This window comes from Stegodyphus dumicola, chromosome 9 (assembly GCF_044657685.1).
Source record: "Stegodyphus dumicola isolate Sdum_Otavi_A_Nest chromosome 9, ASM4465768v1".
In the NCBI taxonomy this organism is placed as follows: domain Eukaryota; kingdom Metazoa; phylum Arthropoda; class Arachnida; order Araneae; family Eresidae; genus Stegodyphus; species Stegodyphus dumicola.
In genome coordinates, this window is record NC_140776.1 from 96,586,891 (window position 1) to 96,607,771 (window position 20,881).

At 33.4% G+C, this 20,881-nt stretch overlaps 1 protein-coding gene across 6 annotated transcripts in view; it reads left to right on the top strand.

Moving 5' to 3' along the window:
* Window positions 1–20,881, top strand: part of LOC118181347 (rho GTPase-activating protein 18-like) — a 488,818-nt gene that overhangs the window by 435,561 nt on the left and 32,376 nt on the right. For all 6 annotated transcript variants that reach the window (XR_004756872.2, XM_035350495.2, XM_035350489.2 and 3 more), the window contains 3 exons: window positions 9,203–9,280; window positions 14,139–14,310; window positions 18,421–18,503. Coding sequence is in view for 5 of the 6 variants with exons in the window: in XM_035350495.2 (XP_035206386.1) it covers window positions 9,203–9,280; window positions 14,139–14,310; window positions 18,421–18,503 (333 nt within the window). In the remaining variant the exon portion in view is untranslated. The remainder of the gene's footprint in view (window positions 1–9,202; window positions 9,281–14,138; window positions 14,311–18,420; window positions 18,504–20,881) is intronic.

The following is a 20,881-nucleotide window of genomic DNA, read 5'->3' on the forward strand; positions in this document are numbered from 1 at the left end:
TTTGTTTTAAAAAAATTCCTTTGCTTAACATATATGATTTCATTGTTAGCGCGAATACAGCAATGGAAGAAACAAGAACCTAAAATGAATGTCATGTCCGTAAGTTGGACTGTTTCGTAAGTTGGACTGGTCCGTAAGTTTCGTGACTGTTGTGATATAAACACCAAGTGTAGATTCCGTGGGGTGGTTTTTCGAAATTTTATGTAGACAGTAAGCTCCCAGTTGCTTTTAAGATTATGCGAAATTTCTTCGAGATCGGAATAAAACTGTAGAATTGGTTTGGTTTTATTTAAGTATGGCAAAGCACACTAGGGTTATCTACCTAATGGGAGGGATGCCTTCGTGGAAGACTTTCTAAGGGAAACTGGCTCGTATGCACGTTACACATGGGCAAAACCACGAAAACGCCCATGCAGCCAGCCCGCTCGCGGGATTCGAACTTCAGACCGAACTACCAGTGTTCAGCGACTTTACCGCTCGGCCGCTGGTGAGCCTAAATAAAACTGTAGATTTGTACGAATTACATACACACACGCAAACACACGGACAGTCTTATATATATATATATCCCAAACAATATTGACCAATTGATCACACTATCTCCCAAGTTTAACCAAAATAGAACCATTTCAAAAGAGTGAATCCACAGTGGTAAACCACATTTCGAAAGATGCCCTGAAGCAACTTGAAAGCAAAATGTTAACAATGCTCCAAAGGGGACTGGAACCAAATCATCATGAAGAACAAAATTTCAATTGCAAAAGGAAAAACCAAATTAAAAACATGCAATCACTGTAACCGATCGGAAATTAGCCAACCCCCAAGGGGAACAAACCAACTCCCGCCCAACGAACAACAATCAACAAAAATACGCAAACACGAAGGTGTTTCGTCCTCACTCGAGCCATAAGGCAAAGCCAAACCTGCAATTCCAGTCAAGCCAAATATCCCCGTGAATAGAAGGGACTACGAACCAATGCTGATACTCAAAGAACTTATTCTTATGAAGCACTTTAGCCAATTCAATTTGGAGTAAAAAGCAATTTCTGTAGAGAAATCCGAAAAAACTCGAGTAACCGTCCCCGACACCCTCATGTTTATGCATTTGAATTTTATATTATTTGTAAAAATTAAACATTGGAAATTGTCATTATGAAATAGAATTCAAAGTAAAGTTGAAATAAACATAGAAGATTACAAAAGATAAATAATGCAAACTTTGTAAAAACAAATAAAAAATAATATAAAAATAATATAAAAATATAATAAGAACAGTGAATGTACATGAAGATATAAAGGCCAGAAAAGGTATTAAGTAACTTACATTCTTTCTAGTGGGGAGTTGGCAAAGTGTTCTCTTCGTGTATGACTCATAAGTGTAGGGTGTCCGAAAATTCTTAGCGGCAGTGGGGCTTTGAATAATGTCAGTCGGTAAGACTTAGGTGAAGTAATTTATGCTAGTGGGTGGGACTCGGAATTCTTGAGGGATGTATTATGTGGAGCTCTTATTTGAGTGAAACTGTCTGTTAAGATTTTTTTTTGAAATTACTAGTGAATGGAAATTAATTAATTTCTGGCTAATTGTCGTGTCGCAATGATTAAGAATTTAAGAAAGGAAAAAAGGAATTTTCACTCTCCAAAAGCTATTAGACAGATTAAAGTCAAAAAATATTTTTAGTAACAGCATAAGTCTGAAGACAATTAGCTTTTTACAATATATACAGCTGAGTAATTACACTATATACAAATCCTTCAACTGATAGTCATCCAACTTATACCACCTTCTCAGGTTTAGGAACAAATTATCATATCCCTATCAGTTAAATGATTTAGAGTGAGTATTTAACGCCTGCTCGTTTAAGGTAATGGTTAATAAATTGAATGGGTATTAGATTATTTTTGAGAATTTTAATAAGGAGCAAAATGAATTAAGCATTTATTGCTTTTAAATCGATTCAACGTTAACGATTTCAATCGTTAAAGTTGAATGTCTTAAAGGCAGTGCAGCTGATCATCTGATAGTAAATAAATAAATAAATGAATAACAGAATAAATTTGAAAGAACGCCAACACACATCTGTATTAAAGATAAAAAATATAATTGTATTTTAGTTTTGGCAGCGGCAAACTCGTTTCTTTTAGATCACTGAGTTTGCTTATTAAATTCTAAAGACAAATACGTTGCGAGTCGCGACACACTTCTTTTATATCTCCGAGTTTCCTGTTAAATTTGAAATATAAATATAATACGCTTTGCATAATAGCAACGCAAACTTTTACCTATGAGACATTGTCCTTATCGACTTGTAACGTGTATAGGATTCAGTTTCCCTTTTAGAAAGTCCTTCACGAAGGCATCCTTCCCCTTACGCAGATAGCCATCGAGTGCTTTGCCATAATCAAATATAAGAAACAATTTTCTTATCGTGTTATGTTATACATATTCAATTTATAATCAAATAAAACAAACAATTGCCCTTATCGTGTTATATTGTAGATATTCAATTTAAATGCAAAGTAAATACAGGTTTTCTCTCTAATTCAGCAATAATTTTAATAACTTTATAGGTTTCATATTTTAGGGTAGTATAATTCATGGTAGTTTGCAATGAATGTTTGAGAATTTTTCTAGTATTTTTTAAAGCAGTGATCAGACGGAAGAATCAGTATTTATTACTATAACTAGTTCTTTGATATTTTCGTTTTTAATCAGAAATTTCAATCACTGAGTTCTGAAATTTGTCTAAGGAAAAAAAAAACTATGCAGAAGATTAAATTTTTGCTTCAAATGCAACCACGCTAATGTGCTTATTAAATGCACTCATGCGTGTGCTTGTAGTTTTATTTCCGGTAAAAATAGGAAATGTCTGTAAATACCGACATATGAAAATTAATTTCCTTCTTTTAATCAATATTCTTTCACGGATGAGACGCTCACCAAATACTTATCCTATGAAATTTAATATATGCTTTTAAAGAATAATTAAATGGACAGGTTCTTAGTTTTTAATTAATGTGAATTAATTCCACCAATCAATAGATTTCTATTGATAGACTGGGATTGTTGTGAGAGAAATGCTAATTACGGTTTTGAAGTTTTCGAGTGGAAAGTTTTAATGAAGAGTTCTTTCAATTTTTTTAAAGAGCTTTTGAAGTAGATGAAAATTAATTACTTGCGGATGTCACCAAAATCATAGATTTATTTAGTGGAACTGCACATTGCGGGACGCGATGTCAATTTCCTAATGTTGAGAAGTTTCTATTGTAGAGTTTTGAAAGGAACAGGGTTGGTATTCTAAACACTTTTTGATTATTTGTTGACTCTACAAATCCATACTGGTGCTTTTATAATTCACATGATATAGAAAGAAATTTAACAACCAAGCATGAAAACTAATTTAATCATTTCAAAATTATATAACTGAATGCAACTACAGCATTAATTAATTAAAGGGAAACTGCAGCATTAATTAAGTACAAAAAATGCTTTATAAATTTTTCAAACGTTCCAGTTACCAGAAGCACGTATGATAAGTACTAAAAAGAACTATAAGCAATATACATATATATATATATATATATATATAATTTAAAAAATTGCACAATCAAATAAAGAGGTGAAAAACAACTCGTAAAGCTAAAACTTGGAACGGAATGTCCAATAAATACGTTGTCGAGAGGATTGCTAAACTCAACACAACCAATTTCGTTCCAATATAGGAAATCCAATCCAACGTTCCCAAAAGTTATGAGATGTCTGAAAATGTAATTATAAATCAATATATACGTTACTGAGTTCATAACTCTATTTCTGGCGTTGTTTTGGACTTCAACAATAAACAGTAGTTGCAAAAGGTACAATACAGACGAAAAATTGAATAATTAATTTGGAATCTGTGAAATAATTACATTATATTAAATTCCAGTTTTAAACATGAAGATAATGTAAATGTACTCAGCTTAAAACAAGCTAAATTTTGAAATCCTTTAATTTTTTATGGAAAAATATCTTTTGAGGAAACATATATATATATGTGCGTGCGTGTGTGTATAAAATATGAAGTACTAGCTTTAATTTGCAATAGTCTCTGAACAATTCATTTTAATTTTGTTAATTCCCTTTGTTCTAAATATAGTAATTATAATAAATCGCTTTTAATTGCGCCATTTCAGAATTAATCCACGTCATATGATTTTTGCATAATACTCATAATGCAGATGCTTATTGCTTCAGCCAGTATCGATCTCAAAAAAATTGGGAGACGAAACTTATTAACCAACGGGCACAAGTCTGAACTGAAACTTCTGCACAAAACTCTCTTCTTACACATGACGCATTCCTGATTTTCTTTGCCTCCTAAAAACATGTTACTGCTTATTTGTCTTTTACCAGCCCATAATGTGATTCCAGAATGCGCTTCTCAAAAATCGGTCTTGAAGACTGCTATTATTTTTATTTCTACTTTTAGTACCATCTTTTAAATTTCAGATAGAAACTAAATATAAATCTGAATTTTTTCCGTTATGTTATAATGATTGCGTATGTATGTTTTGATATATATTCAATTTAGTTAAAACATTTTTGTTCTTTTGTCAAAAATGTTTTTAAATTTCGTTAAAAAATATTCTGTCTCGTCTGTTGCTTTCAAATCGCGAACTCGGCCGCATGCAGTTTGAGCTTGAGACGACTGAGTTAGTCGATAATTTTTAGTTGCATTTATCTAGTGCAGTGTTCAACAAATTATTCACGGGTGAAGTTCTGAAACTAACCTAGGGACCAATAACTTGTTCTTTCAGTCAATTTAACAAATATATATTCTCGTTTGTTAAAGGCAACTCTCACGAAAAGTTGGTTAAAAGTCTTATTAGCCGATGGGACTTGTCTTTAAAAAGTAACATGCAGTCTCTTGTTGAAGGGCTCTTGACGAACTGAACTCATTGTTAGACACGTATCTTTCGGCTGTCTGCTTTGTATTCCCAAGATATTTACGCAATTCATAGTCTAAGTGAGTTTTCACTTAGTCACCTTTTCCCTCGACGAAGCTGACAACAGGAAGAGCTGAATCTAGAGATTTAAGCTGTTGCAAGAAAATTGCCAAAACATACATGTTTACTGGCTTAATTTAATTATTACTTATTTGTCTTAATACTTGTCTGCTATGTACTAATTTGGTTTGCTATAGCATTAATGTGTATGCATGTTCTAAATAAGCGAAGTTCAGTTGTACTTGAAACAATGGTGCAATTAGGAACATAACTTCAGCTAAAAATTTTTTCCCCTTTTGTAAGTGTTGAATAATTTAAAACTCTATTTGTTAAAGGTTTCGTGGAATACCTAAAAATTTTCAAAGTAAAGTGATCAATTTTTAATCAATTTATACTAAGGACCACTGGTGATATAGCAGTCATCCAATGTGTTGATTCAGTTATTGCTTTTGTTTATTAATGGGTGTTATTTAATGTAGCAGTGAATACATTTTCTCATCTAAATTTCGATATTAGAAAAGGAATAGACTTTTTTTTCTGTTATAAATTTACTGATGTGACATATTTATAAAGTATTTATGTTATGAATTTACTGATGTGTGGCATATTTAGTAAAAGAAACGAAGAAGTTATGAAATACTTCACACAGTTATTCTGTGCCGTCAGCTGATGCTGACTTAATTAAACAATAATTAATTAAATTATTAAAAAATTAACTTCTGTTCGTTTTAAACTATAATATATAAAACTTTTTCGATTTCAGAGAGTAAACTAATAAGTGATAACAAATACTTAGGGTGTATTTTTATTCATATGACCTTGCCCGTTTAAAATGAAGCAAATTTTAGCCTACAGGCGGGCTTGATTCTGTACGAATAAATCAATGCATCATAAGAGACGAGTTTAGTACGTGGCTCTTACCATCAAGAAACAAATTCAGACAGGAAATGTAAAGTGGAATTTTGTCTAATCATTGCCCTTTAGACTCTGATTAGTTTCCTAGTGTATGATTTTTCACTCTTACCTCCTTGCATTTTATCTGTCATCAGAACAGTTACACTGAAGTCGAATTCATCATCATTCTCTTCTAATGTATTAGTAAATGTAAATTTGTCTTTTACTTTACGGATAGCAATTGCGCCATTTTCTTAGTTTTTGAAAACAGAGAAACCATAGGAATTTAAAGATTTTGAGATTGAATTCAACATTATAAAATATTTACCAAAAGTTTATTTCTTTTATAAAACAATAGCACATGCAAAACTATTTCTTATGACACTGCTCTTCATCGCATCAGTTTCTTCTTTTATCAGCAACACTTGTTCCAAATGTTCTTCGATTTTGATGCAACACTCCTTTAGTTCTATATCTTTCCCGTAAGTTCTACATCGCTCTTTTAATTATGTTGATTAGTACAGCTGCTGCATTTTACTGAAATATTTTTCTGTGTTCTCTAATTTTCCTAAATTTATTAATGTGTATTTGACGCGCTATAAATCCCCATGGATAAGAGTTGTGTATTGGCAAGTATAGAGAATATTTTCACTGTAGATTGTCTTTACCTTCAGAAATTTACACAACAGAAAAGCTGCCGCTGAAGCATGGTCATGTATTTTCTGGCAGTATGTGATGCTGGCTCATCTTTCAGCAACTACAGCCACTCAAGATTTGTGATATTGTCAACCGATATTACTGAAAAAATCAGAAAGTTCTAGGAAAAACTTTTGATAAATGTGCTGTTAAAAAAAGGGAATGAAGAGGGGAACAGCCGCATTATATTAACATCCAATTGCTTTGCATTACAGTGTTGTTTCCATCAGTCTTAAAAGTCATCAGATTCCTATTATCCACAGCCTTCCCCCGGGGCTCGACTAGGAGTAATCCCGGCGTTTTGGCTAGGTCAGTACGTATACAGACTTGACTTCTAGGAGAGAATTCACAGTGACTGGAACTATCGTTCATTCGGTGATAGGTTCAGGCTCGGAAGAAGCTATATATACTGTCTTGTCTGTCTTTGTGGAGACGCTACATAATCAGATAGCGAAGATTGTGCTTCGGAGTTTGGCTCCTCTTAGTCAAAACTGGGGGACGTTCAATCTCTAATATGCGTTCTTTGATTTTTCAGTAGATGTATAAACGTCCACCACCCATTTTATGTGAAATTACCCAGACTTTGTGAAGCAGAAAAGTGTTTTTCTGGGTTGACTGGGATTATGCCTCCTCGGATCGCATCTAGGGGTTGGAGTGTTTAACTGTGTAACGGCAGCTTTGAACTTGTCAGGTCTGGATTCCCCTTCCTCCTGTTGTACTCTTATCCACGGTGTACATTTTAATAATGATGAAAATAAATGCAACATAGAGGTTAAGACTGCTTTAGACCTAACCTTGATATATATAAAAATCCCCGCTTATCTGAGCTTTTATGAAAGACACTTTATAAGGTATTTCTCCCACTTCCCTAGCGTGCTTTCGTGGTGTAATGGTTCTGCACGCTGGGCCGGTATTCCAGAGGTCCGTGGTTCGATTCCCGGCGAATGCGGTTGCATATTTTTCATCTTTTCTGCTTCCTATTAACCTAATGACTCTACAAGTGGCGCCCGAACAAAAAGGGTTGTGGATGATGATTCTCCGCACCCAGGATTTGGCGACTAGGTCCCCTAAAACCATAGTCGCCCTTTAAAAAGGGAAGTATATAAAGTATTTCTCCCACTTCCCTAACGTGCCTTCGGGTGTAGTGGTTCTGCACGCTGGGCCGGTATTCCAGAGGTCCGTGGTTCGACTCCCGGCGACGGCGATTGCATATTTTTCATCTTTTCTGCTTCCAATTAACCTAATGACTCTACAACTTAACAATTAAGAGTAATGACATAAAATAATTTAATCTGAAAACATATGTTAAACGAAATTGTTATAAATAGCAAACTACAATATTCTCTATTTCTACGTTTACTTCTAATTTTATTACATGATCTTCAGGTACTGTAATAACTGTTCAAATTAAACTGTACAAATTCAGAGTACTAGCTCTACTATTAATTTTTCAGCATGAGCTGAAATTAAATTTCATATAAATAAGCAGCACTTCAATAATCTTGCTTTCATTATTTATATTTTTTAATAATATTCTTTTATAAATTTTTAAGAAGTAAATCATAGAAACAGAACAGGACATAAACGGTATTTATTATAACAATACAAATTATTTCTTCAGTCTCTTATATTTTAACATCATATTTTTCATTTTCTCTTCTTTACTTGTACAATACCTCTCTAGATTAATACGCAGGTTTTGCATCCATCACTGGCATCACAGTAATCGATATTGCTGTCTTTTTGCACGTAATTTTACCCTGACTTTATCTACGTTCCCAACTTATTAAAGTATGCGTGACACTTCAAACAGCCCTCCGAAAACCATGTCTGGACAGCATGTCGACTCGGCAAACATCTGATGAAACACAGTTATGGATTCTTTGGCAGCATGTCTCAAATTGCAAGCATGTGGTCCCAGCTTGCTGCAACTATAGTGTTTTGAACACTCCGAGGACTTGCTAATCTGTCTTGTTGCAAAAGCCGTTAGATACCAGACAGAACATCTGAAATTGTGTTGTATAAAAAATAAAAAGCTGATGGATGCATTAGCACTATTATGACAATTTCAACTGTATTTCAGTCATTTAATAAAATAAATTAATAATTGAATTTATATTTTATGGTGTTGGTTTCCATTCTTAAAATCGTCAGGTACCCGTGGTTCATCTTATGCGTAAATCTCCACACTGCCGATCAATCCAGATTAGAAAGAGGTAAACATGGCGGGCTTCTGTTGTACCCATTACTGTTCTTATATTTTGATACGACTAATAGGTTAAATAGAATCTTAACAAGAAATAAAGAAGCTAAAATTTAATGTACGGTTTTAGGCTTTTTTTAACCTTGTAGATTACGGCTCCGTATTTTCCAAGACGGTCACTTCGTGATGCAATTAAACTTTGTTCTTCCTAGACATGTTTCTACTTACAGTAAATCTCTGCCCTTTTTCTCAAAATATCCTAATTGAATTTTGCCCTTTTTTAAAGAGCAGATGTTTCGCTTTACTTCTTACAACAACTAAACTCTCTACACTGAAATATCTCAATGTAATTGACGTACGGAATCTTCTATCTCCTTGCTGCCACTTTTTCCTAACATGATTCTCTTCGATAAATTTTTGTAGATACTTCACCATCTCCATAGCAACGGACTGCGAGAAGAAGGCTTGATGCGGCTGGCCGGATCGGTGCAAAAAGTTCAGGTATGTATGATTATTTTCCAGCCGTTGGGCTTTTGATCGGGATAACCGGATGCTCGCCGGTTTTTACGATATGTTTCGTAAAAATGTTCTTTTTAAAGTAAACAATCGAATTTTTGCTACTTTCCTTTGGCAGTATTGATTCTTAGAATATGGACTGCAGGTGGTTCCCCTCCACTCTGTTTTAATTTTTCTCCTGCGAACTTTTATGTTAACCGTTATATAATTCTCCATTATTTCTTCCCTTCCCGTAAGTTTCAAGAGCTAGTTAAATTTAGAACTTTAAAGTGTTTGGCTAATGGCTTAGTGATTTTTAATGTTGGAGGTTCAATGCTTTTAGAGGTTTTTAAGGGATGCATTATTTTATCAATAAGTAGTGAAAAACTATCAAGGTAAATGAGTTGTAAATAGCGCTTGTATCTCATAATAATAGTGCTAAGAACAAAATCAACTTATTTAATCAAAATCTGATAATGTAAGGTATTAAGTTTGTAAAAATTGTAAGTCGAAACCTTTAAAAAGTTGATGTAATAATGCAGTAAGACGGACTTACAAATTAGAATGAAACTAGTATCTTAAAACCAGTACTGAAACTTTATTCCGTACAGTAAGGAAATAATGGATTATCTTTACTAAAGTTCAAGAAATGTATTTTTCGAGTCGCGTGAACATTTCTGACTTTAACATATTCGTTCCAAAATTTTTAGATCATTGCCTTAAGTTACGCTAACGTGCATTAATCATTCACAAGATCTAGCAATACGTTGTTGATTAGACTGCCACACCACTTCAAGCTTATATTAGCGAAATGGCCTTATTCATAGGAAAATATTTACTTTCTAGGAAATGTGGATGGAAATATATACTGGGTCTGTAGGAAAAGTGTATACGTACTTCAACGACAGAAAAGTCTTTTTTATGTGTTATTACTGAATTCTATTATAAGTTAATATAATCTTATATATCATAGGTTACGTTGGGCGTAATACAGTTTTCGTGGATTTGTAAAGTTATTCAAAGTTCTCAAAATATCAGAGAGATGGCCTTTAACAGCTAGACATGTAGCGCAACGACGAGGGTTGCTTGGATAGCGTCATCAATGTGTCCGCGGGGATTGAGGCACATGCCGCTGCAATTTCTTGACGAAGGATCTCAAGCATAACCCTTTCATGCACTACAGGATGTCCTTCAAAATCCCCCAAGCCATTCTGAGTCACTATCATACGTCATATGCCACATATTATGGGCTTATCGTATCTAAACAAGGGTGAGGCTAGAAAAAATTTTCTGAGAAACTATGTCTTCTCTTACCGTTCGAGGGCTTATAGCTGAAGCATACTTCGTTAGAAGCGGCGTCCCGGCTAGCTAGCGGGACTTTTTGAAACTGAAGTGAAAATATTTCGCTCGAAGGTTTGTCTCTGTTACAATTTCTCCAAAGAGCTAGTTTTCGCATAAGTGAACCTATCAGATATCCCGAAAACAAAAACGCTGGGAAATGTTTCTTTCGATGCGCTATTAAGGGAATCTTGTAAATGTGATATTGAGTTTACAGTCATGAGAGTATTTAAACAGTACATGAGAGTACAGTTGAGGATATCATAAAGCTAATTCAAGTTCGAAAAAAATACGCAAATGCAATCTATTAAAGTGCGTATAATTTTTTTCTGACGGACCCTTTAGTTCCTGGTTAAAAAACAATTATTTTGAGGAGAAGGTAAATTAATATGTACAGCACTATTGTAGCTCTAATCAAGGTAGGATGTTCGCAGGCAGGGTAACATACCATAACATATTTGAAGAGTTAAAAGTACAATATGGTTTGAGAAGTGTTACCTTAGCATGAAATAAATGGTCATTTATTAACATTCCTGCCAGAATCTTAAAGAGCCAACCTTTAGAGGATAAAGGCATATCTTTTGGAATGATAGCATTTGCTATGCCACATGGCAGAAAAATACCCTGGTAGTATAAAGTAACGTAACGCAACCACTTGCAAAAATGGGAAGATGTTATATTTCTGTTGTCAGTAAAATACGAATAATAATAAAATATTAAAGAAAAAAGTCGACATAAATTTGTTCTGGAATTAAGAAAGAAAACATGCAGTATGATTAGCGTTAAAATTATATTACTGTTCCATTAATTTAAAATAATAGCCTCTGCAATTTTTTCCTTAAAAGCAAATATAAAATTTGTTTTGCCAGCGTTAAAGAAGAATTGGCGCGTTGCCATAGATATTAAAACTGAAGTAATGGATAAATTTAATTACCCACTCAGGCAGCTATCTAGAGGAAGCGGGCTATCACGCTTGTGAACTTGGTTTTAATATTACGTACTGATTAATTCTTGTGTTAAAATTTTCTGAACTGAACATATTATCAAGCGCAAAATGCCCCAAAACTTTTGGATTTTGTAAAGATATTTTTACTGAAATGTTTTGATTGCTAAATATTACTTTTTAAATTGGTGTTCGTTTTCCTATGTTTAATTCATTTCTTTTTAATCTTTAATAGGTTCTTGTGTTATTGTATTTTACCTGTTTTATTCTAATTTAATTTTTCATATTAAATCCTTAAATGCGCTTTAGACTTTTTAAGGACCTGTATTCTTCAAAAGCAATATTCAGTTAGAGTAAGGTTTTGAATAGTAAAGAACTACAGAATGCAAAAAATCGGATTGTGGTAAGAAGTATCTTCTCTTGGTTACGGTAGAAGTTGGCTTTCACCTTCATCACATAGTACTTTTGTATCATTGTGTGCTTGAAGAGTCCAATCAGCTCATATTGGAATCAGTCTAATATCTTCGCGTCTAATAATTCGCCAATTAGTGAACACTCTTCAGATTTGCTTTAAAAATTGGTATTGATTACCGTATTTCCTTGCATATTTTTCTCCTGTTTGTTTGACTAATTTAACATCCGAAATCGAGAGGGAAAATTATGCGAATAACTTAATTTCCGAACTGTAAGAACATAATAAATGAAACTACTGTAACAACATAACAAATGAAAAGTAGTCATGGATAAACTACCGGTAACTATCAAATTACTATTTTTTGAAAAAAACAAAAATGGTACATTTCACTACGAATACATAATAATATTAGCATTACAATATCTGATAAGAAATTTTCATTTCTATTTCCGTGTTACTGGCGTCTCGTAAGTTTTTATTGTTGTCTCCGCTACTCCTTTGGCCTCAAATCACCCATAAAGAATTAGAAAAAATGACTGTGCATAGTTAGAAAAAATGACTAGGTGAAATCATAGAGTGAATGACAATTTGTGATGGGTCAGTTCTTGTATTAAGCTGGCATAAAGTTCAACAGTTAGAAGGAAAAGTTTCGGCGTGAGTTAGTTTGCAAGTGTTAGTGTTTCTTAGTAACACGAAAGCAATCATTACGGAAGCTAATCCAGTTTGGAATTTAGGAGAGCTCATACTCTAAACGCACTGAGGAATGAGGAAATTATACGAATATTTGTAATATTTTCCGAACCTGACATTAAAAACTAAGGGAGAAAATATGCAATGGGGAATTAAGCGAATTTTTTAAATATGTTCAGAACCTTGCGCTAAAATGCTTGGGGAGGAAAATACGCGAGGAAATATTTCCTCGCGTAATTGAATTAAATAATCGCGTAATCGCCTCATAAATTAAATTAATAAAATTATTGTTGTCTTAATGTATTTGTAGTGATTTATGTGAAAAGATTTATTAATAAGCCATTAGTAATAATAGTAATGAAATGTATGCATGCAGAAGGCAAAAAAGTCTTGTATATTTCCATATCTTAAATGCATCCAAAGAAGTTAATTTTCGCACTTTTACGTTTAATTTCTTTTCACGCATGCAGTTTAATCTAAAAGGTATTAGCAAACTTAATAACATATAAAAGGGTGGCAAGAAGGATTGCAGATTTACTATTTAGAACCCTTTTTCATGAGGTCCTAAAATAACTAAGTAGCTATGAACAGTGAATAACACTAGCAATTTGTCTTGGGTTTGCTCCTCGACGGCGGGAGACCAAATGGGCCTCATCAAATCTCAAATCTTTCCTCTCTTGCAACAAGAACATGAATCAATTCTCCTTAGAAAACATTTCACCTTTTTCCTTAAAAGATGCATTTCACATGCTTTATCATTACGAAATAATCAAGTTAAAATAATCGTGAGGTTTCAGAATAGAACAGTTGCACTATGAGGAAATAATTGCATTGTACAAAAGGGTATTGAGTTGCTTAGTGTATTAACTGACTGTGACTTTCGTGAGTATAAATAGTAAGTACAAGTAGAAAGTGATGCGAAATTGTTTTTATTTGAAAATCATATCATTCTTCTGGAATTTACTATATTATTATAGTCTTTCCATTGTTCATATAATTAAAGGAAATTATATAAAACACATGAAAGTAAAAGCTTGGACAGTTTCGCTTTCATTTTATGCATTTTTTTTCCTTTTGGTAAATTTTCGAAATGACATTATTAAAACTGAGCCAATCATTTGAAATCACTCTGTAGATATCAGGAATTAAAAACGCATAATTGTGGTGGAAATAACTTCCTCCATCAATTCAACTGAATACATTTTCAAAAGTCCTTTGATTCAGCAAAGATTTTACTTAATATATTTCTTTCAGAATTTGAAATAATACTTTTTTCCTCTGTGTATGTTTATGCTTTTGATTTCTTAGATGTAACAAAGGTATAGTTCTAAAAGTTCTCTAAAATTCTATTTAAAACGCTACTCCAAACCTTAACTCAAACTTCAGAGAAAAGAGAAAGCCGTCCTTCATACAAATGCATCTGTCTGAAACTATTTTTGCTCTTGGACGTTTATGCAAAGCTTTTAACATACTTTCAGGTCTTAAAAGCCGAAATTGAAAGGAGTTACGTCACTTCACCGAATTTAGTCGAAAATCTGATTCGGCAGTCATCGGTGCACGACGTTAGCATCCTTCTGAAGCAACTGGTGCGACATCTACCGGAACCTTTACTCACCAATAGTCATATGGATGCTTTCCTTCAAGTGCCAAGTATATTTACATATATTTTTTCTGCTTTTCTATATTCATATTTATTTTACCCGTTTTTCCCCTTGTGCTCCAAAGGAGGGAGAATTGGGCACATTTTTTAAATTATGAAAACAATTTTTTTTTAAACAAACCTTCGCATAAATGTTCAAATACATAAACGTTTGTTTTAAAATTTACTTTACAAGATATTTCGGTAATCATATAGTATGCGATTTACTGCATTTATGTATTTGCCATTTCTTTTTGCTGCCATTTTATCACAGTTCGAATAATGAAAGCTATCGAATTTTTATTTTTTGAAACTATTGTTACTAAATTCTGATCTGCCAGTGTTACTGAATTATGAAACTGTTTGATATTTAAATTGGATAAAGTAAAGAACAAGGAACATGACAAATTTGGCAATTTCCGTGTTATATAATGGCTTTTTTGTTGTTTCGTTTTGATTTTATTTTGGAAGTCCCTCTCTCTATATATGTATATATATACATATTCGGAATTAATGGGATTGTGAAGTAGTAGAGCAACAGTAATTTATTATATAATCTACATACTGTTTAATGTGCACAATGACGGTATTGTGCGCGATGTCGAGTTTGTGATTAATTTTTTAAGTGAAAACAGATCGTTGTGTACATGGGAAAACAACAGTAATAGATCATATAATATACATAATATTTAATGTGCGCAGTGCCGAGACTGTGCATGATGTCGAATAATTGCAGTTAACTAATGTGTTTTAAGTGAAAACAGAAATCTTTGTGTTTATGGGAAGAAAAAAATAACGCATATAATATATGTAATGTTTAAAGTTCATAATGGCGAATATGGGCAATTCTCTAACGTTTTCTTAAGCGAAAATAAATCGCTGTGTGCAGGAGAGCAACAACAGTAATGTATCGTATATTATGTGTTATGTTTAATGTATCAGTTTTTTATTTTTAATTTACATTGTTGCATTAATTGCAAATTGTATTTTCAATAATATAAGAAAATCAATGGATTATTAAATTAACAGATTCCATTTAACAGATTAAATTCCATTTAACTATTCGTATTTATTTCCATATTTAAAAAGAGCATTTCAGTGATGCCATGTATGAAATAACTAACTAAAAGCGATAGATCGCATTCTGCATGAATACGGATATCTCACCTCATAATAATGAACTGTTAATAAACATTTCTCTTGTTAAAGCTGTTTATGGCTTCACGAATGAGCGAGTGTTTAAAATCTCTGAACAGTGGTCGTTGGACCTAGGTTCTGTATCAGGCGAACAGATTAGCTGCCTTCTTGATTACTGTTGCTTTCCCTGTAATGTGACTACTAACCAGCTTCCCTTAGGAGTGTTATAACTCCACGAATTATGTTAGGAGTGTTATAACTCCACGAATGCATCTCTTCTGTTAAGCAGATAGCGAGAACTTTGCCATAATCAAATAACCTAACCTAACCAAATCTAAAGCTGTTTATTTAAATTAGTTCCTGTTTAAATAAAATCCATTATATGCTCTATTATTTAATCAAAAAATTTGTTAAATAAACATTTATTAATTTTATGTATCGCCGTTGCTACCTTATGTCGCAAGTACAAATTGCAAGTTTTCGTGTTTGCTCCTCATTTTCTTAACAGACATAAAATTTTGAAGGACTAGGTTAGGCATGAATCCAATTCTAAGCAAAGCATTGCCGTTTTATTGCCATACACAACGTACAGAAAAAAATCTTAGTTTTGTCCTGTTTTTATAAATATATAAAAATGTAATGAAATACTGGTTCATCATAAGCCTTGGACAAGCTTGATTCAGTGGTACTAATTATTCATCTAGAATTACTCTGATTGGCATTGACAAGAAAAGGAAAATTAGTTACTAAGAACGTTTAACCATATTTGTCCTTGTGTTTCTCTGGAAACATTCTTTTCTGTCCAGTGCATTAGTTAATTGCAAGAAAATTTTTCAAGTCTCCATTTTACACTTTCATAGTTCAGAACAGTACTTCTAAATCTGTAACTGGGCTAAGTTTTGTACCTATTTTTTTAATACCAAATTTTGCACTTATTAGTTTTTGTACCTAAAATCCACAACATTTTATACGGAATTAACTCTGATTTGCCACAAAAAGGCAGTCACTGATTAAATTTGAGTGAAGATTTCGAGTGGTATAGGGCGAATTCTAAGGTAAATCAAGCGATTTTAAAGTCAGATTAGGTTCCACTAGTGATCAAGAGATTAAAGACTGCTGAATACTAGTAATTCGTTCTGAATTTAAGCCCAGGCAAACGGGCTGGCTGCGAGTTGGTTATGAAAGCGTTCCTTTTCTTAGGCAGGTAAGCCCTCGTGTGCTTTGCCATGTACAAACAACCTAACCTGTAGTCATATTAGTGCAGCTGTAGTGAGATTAGTACAGCTATAGACAGATTAGTACAATTCAAGCGTGAAGGAACAAATTAATTTAGTGTGTTATCTCTTGTATATTTGTTTCCAAGGATCAGATTATATTGCGTTTCTTTACTCTCACTACAATAATAATATTTTGATTTTATTGCTATTTAAGTTGTATTATACATTAAATATACTCGTGTGGAAAATTAAGAGAATTTGCAAATTATCACTATTTTTACGAAAAGTATTGAATCAGAGGTGCTAATTATGCTGCGGAAGAATTATGCAAATATTAAGACTCGAATATGTGAGCCTAGAGGTTCGTATCTGCGAGAAACACGACATTCGCCGTGTTTCTCGCAAGTTGGGTAAATTTTGTAGACTATCAGGTAAAATGAGTAGCTGCAAACGTAGGGATGACTTAATGATATGAAGAACGGTCGGTAGATTGGAAGCAGGCCAATCACAAGCGTAGACGGTTACATAGTTCAATGAAACGTGCGGTGCCATCTGAAATTTGTTGAAACGGTTCCAAGACATTGGATCCATGAAGAGAATACATGAAGGAGATCGACCAAGATCCACGATGATGAATGGGAATCATTATTTGGGACTTTCTGCACGGCGACACGGGTGTGTTACAGCTTTACACCTCTCACATCAGCTGTTTGCTGCCACAGGAACTTGCGTTTCACAGTCTACAGCTGCCAGAAGACTTCATAAGACGTGTTTAGCTTGGTGCAAACAACATAGGCCTTGGACCAGACTTAACAGGAACACCGTGTGTTTTACAGGTGAGTGGAGATTCAGCTTGGACACTGATTCTCGGCGTACATGTGTCTGGAGAGAGCCCGTAATACGATACCATCCCTCCCTCATCATGGAAAATGATCATTACGGCTGTTGAAATGTAAAGGCAATTATGTTGGATGGTCGCACACACAGGCATGTATTTGAGAAAAGATCCTTGACTGCTATTAGTTACAGAAGGAAAGAAATATCTTAGAACCCTATGTTCGACTTTTCAAAGCTTCAGTTGGTCCCCGGTTCCTGTTAATGAACGGCAGCACTCGTCCACATATTGCTCACCTGGTCGACGATTACCTGCAAAGTGAGAATATTAGCTTAATAGTTTGGCCAGCCAGATGTCCTGACCTTAACCTTATAGAATATGTTTGGGAAGCTCTTGGTAGGGCAATTTCATATCTCTATTATACTCTGAGAACCATCTCGGAGTTGAAAACTGCCTTGATGCAGAAGTGGGCTCAACTTACATAGGAACTCCTCAACTGCCTCCTGTCCAGCATACTGTCACATTACGCAACCTATTTGATGCAGACAGGAGAATGGACCAGTATTAGACTTTTTTACTTCGATGTCATAACATGGATTTTGGATATATACCTGCAATATGAGTTTTATTGATAATCGTGCTAATATAAAATGATTTTTAAATAGTACATCTCTTTCTTTGTTATAAATGTATATTCATACAGAATTTCATTAAAATATGTCCATTAGTTTTTGAAAAATTCGACATAATATGCAAATTATCTTAATTGTGCCGGCAATAACTTTAATAAGTTACTTATAGATTCCGGATGTAGCTTTACCTTGGCTACTATTAGTTAATTCCTTACCAAAGTAGTATACAAGAATGCTGTTTGGTCAATTTAAATTATTAATTTACTGTGATTTATTTTAATTTCCTTTGTGAATTTGTAGATATCCCAAGTATCCAAGATCAAATGAATACTTTGAATCTGTTAATGCTAGCTCTGCCCGACTCTCACAGGGAACTTCTACAGGTAGGTCAAAATCAAACTTCAACTTTGATATGTTCTGCTATCCAAAGTTATTTTTGTGTGCATTGATTACAAATATCTGTTTTCAAAAACTCTTGAAACTAAGGAATATCTTTGTTTTGAGATATCTCTAATGTTTAAATACGAAACGGACTCAAATATTGAGCTAAATTGAACAAAATTATATTATAAAACAAATTTGTATAACATGCAATAATTTCTAATTCACTCATTGTCTTCAGTTTCAATAGACATTCTTCAACGAGGTTTGATTGATATAGACGTACGTTATCATCCATTAATGTGAAAGTAGGAACTCCTCTAACAAAATTTACACAAGATTTTAAGATATTCTCTCGGTATATATGAATAAATAAAGATGATTTGTCAACAAAGTCACTGATGGATGTCTACTGTTCATTATTCGTCCTCATACCTATTCATCTGCCTCGTTGCAAAAGGTCACGCTATTCAAATTGTTAAGACTATTTAACTTCTATGGTTTCTTACAGATATAAACACATTAGAACCAAATGTTAAACTGTACCTCAATTCGTTGCAGAAGAGAACACATACATATTACTGTAAATTACAGATGTAATGCTATCTGTATTCGATCAGCATAGCTTTGTATATGAGATTAATAAAACACAAACTATTCGTTTTCTTGCATGAAATTCTTTCTCATTAACTGTACAATTTGCTCTTACATAAAAGTTACAGTGACAGTGCAATCTCTATGCTCAGTTATCTAGCAGACAACTTCCTGTTGCCACGGGCAGTGTTAGACAGAAACCGATATCAAGGAACAGCTATATTATTTCTGTGGCTTTGTACCAGGTTTGTAACAACAGTTTTAGAGTTTTTAAAATTGCTTCCAAAGGGCACAGAGCACCTGTTTTTCAACAATCAGGATATTATTTCCTGATTTAAAAACGGCAGATAACTGTCCATTTAAAAATATTCCTCTAAATGAAACTTTGGCTCCGCAAATTTTGTTTTATTTCGATAAATCCTGAAATTGTACCCTGAACTGCAAAACCTTTCTTGGAACCATAATTTGCGCTTTTAACTCTGTTAGTTTTCCTATTGATTATTTTGTGCTACATAATGTTAGTTTTCCTATTTGATTATTTTGTTCTATATAATGCTACTTTGCATAAAGCTACTTCTTGGCAGCAAGTTTTCGCCCTGATTACAAGCGCACGTGTAATTTCATCGAAACATTCAATAATGAATTTGCCTTATAAAAATTTTACAGTCTCCCAATGCTCTCTAAAATACAGAGTTACGCTAAAAGAAATAGATACTTTAAAAGTTTTAGATAATATATATTTTTATAATATTTCTGTCCGATACCCAATAATGTATAGAATCCAAATTCTGTCTTCATAGAAAAATCGTACAACGTCTGCAACAACAGTTTACTTGCTGTTCAGATTATTTCAGAATACTCGATGCTTCGAGCTGAATGCAAGAGAATTAAAAGTTTTTTTTTTTCTTCCTTAAAGATAACAAAATTTTCGATAAAATGAGAGATAAAAATTCGTTTACAGAAAGGAATACACAATATAATCCGCTACAGGCTGTTCGTATCAGAGGGAAAGTAATTCTCGCTTAAATCCGATTACGTCTGTAGTGATGCGTTCTAAATATTTTCAAAATCTAATGCTGAAAAGCTTCAGGTTTTATTCTCCGGAGCATTTTCTGTAACTTGTTCAAATCTTACTCTCTATTATAACAGCACTGAATTTCGACTCCAAACGTGGCTTAGAGGTGATAAGCGAAAAATGTAAAAGTTTTTTGTGAATGTTTATTATGTTTAACTTAAGTAGTGTATTAATATTCATGTACCTGTATTTCAAGCAGCCTGTACAGAAAGTAAGCTTCTGTAGAAGGTTGTAGACATATAAAATAAAGCCTATTAAAAATCTTCAAAAGAAAAGTTTCAAACCACTTTTATATTTAAAACTCGAAAAATTTGCTGTTGAATGAACTTATTGTTGCTGCTGTGTATTCTTTGCTCCAGCTCATTAACGATCGATCGGATGAGACCGATGGATAAAGATAGTTCGTCCTGGATTCTAATTGAGAGGAATGGTCTAGTAGTATGGGTATTGCATAACTATCATCGTTTATGAATATGAGCCAGTTTCATTTAAAAGTCTTTCACGAAGAAATAAGGCAAATATCCTCTTCTATGCTTAGCCTTAATCTATTAGCAATTGACACTGCGTATTCCAAATAAGAACAACTCTATTTGTAATTATGTGTTTAAAAGAGATTGCTTCTGTAATTGCTATGGTTTTTCTCAGACATATACACCGAAGATCCATTGTATTATGACCATCCCTCACCTAGAACCATGAACTTGACTGGGG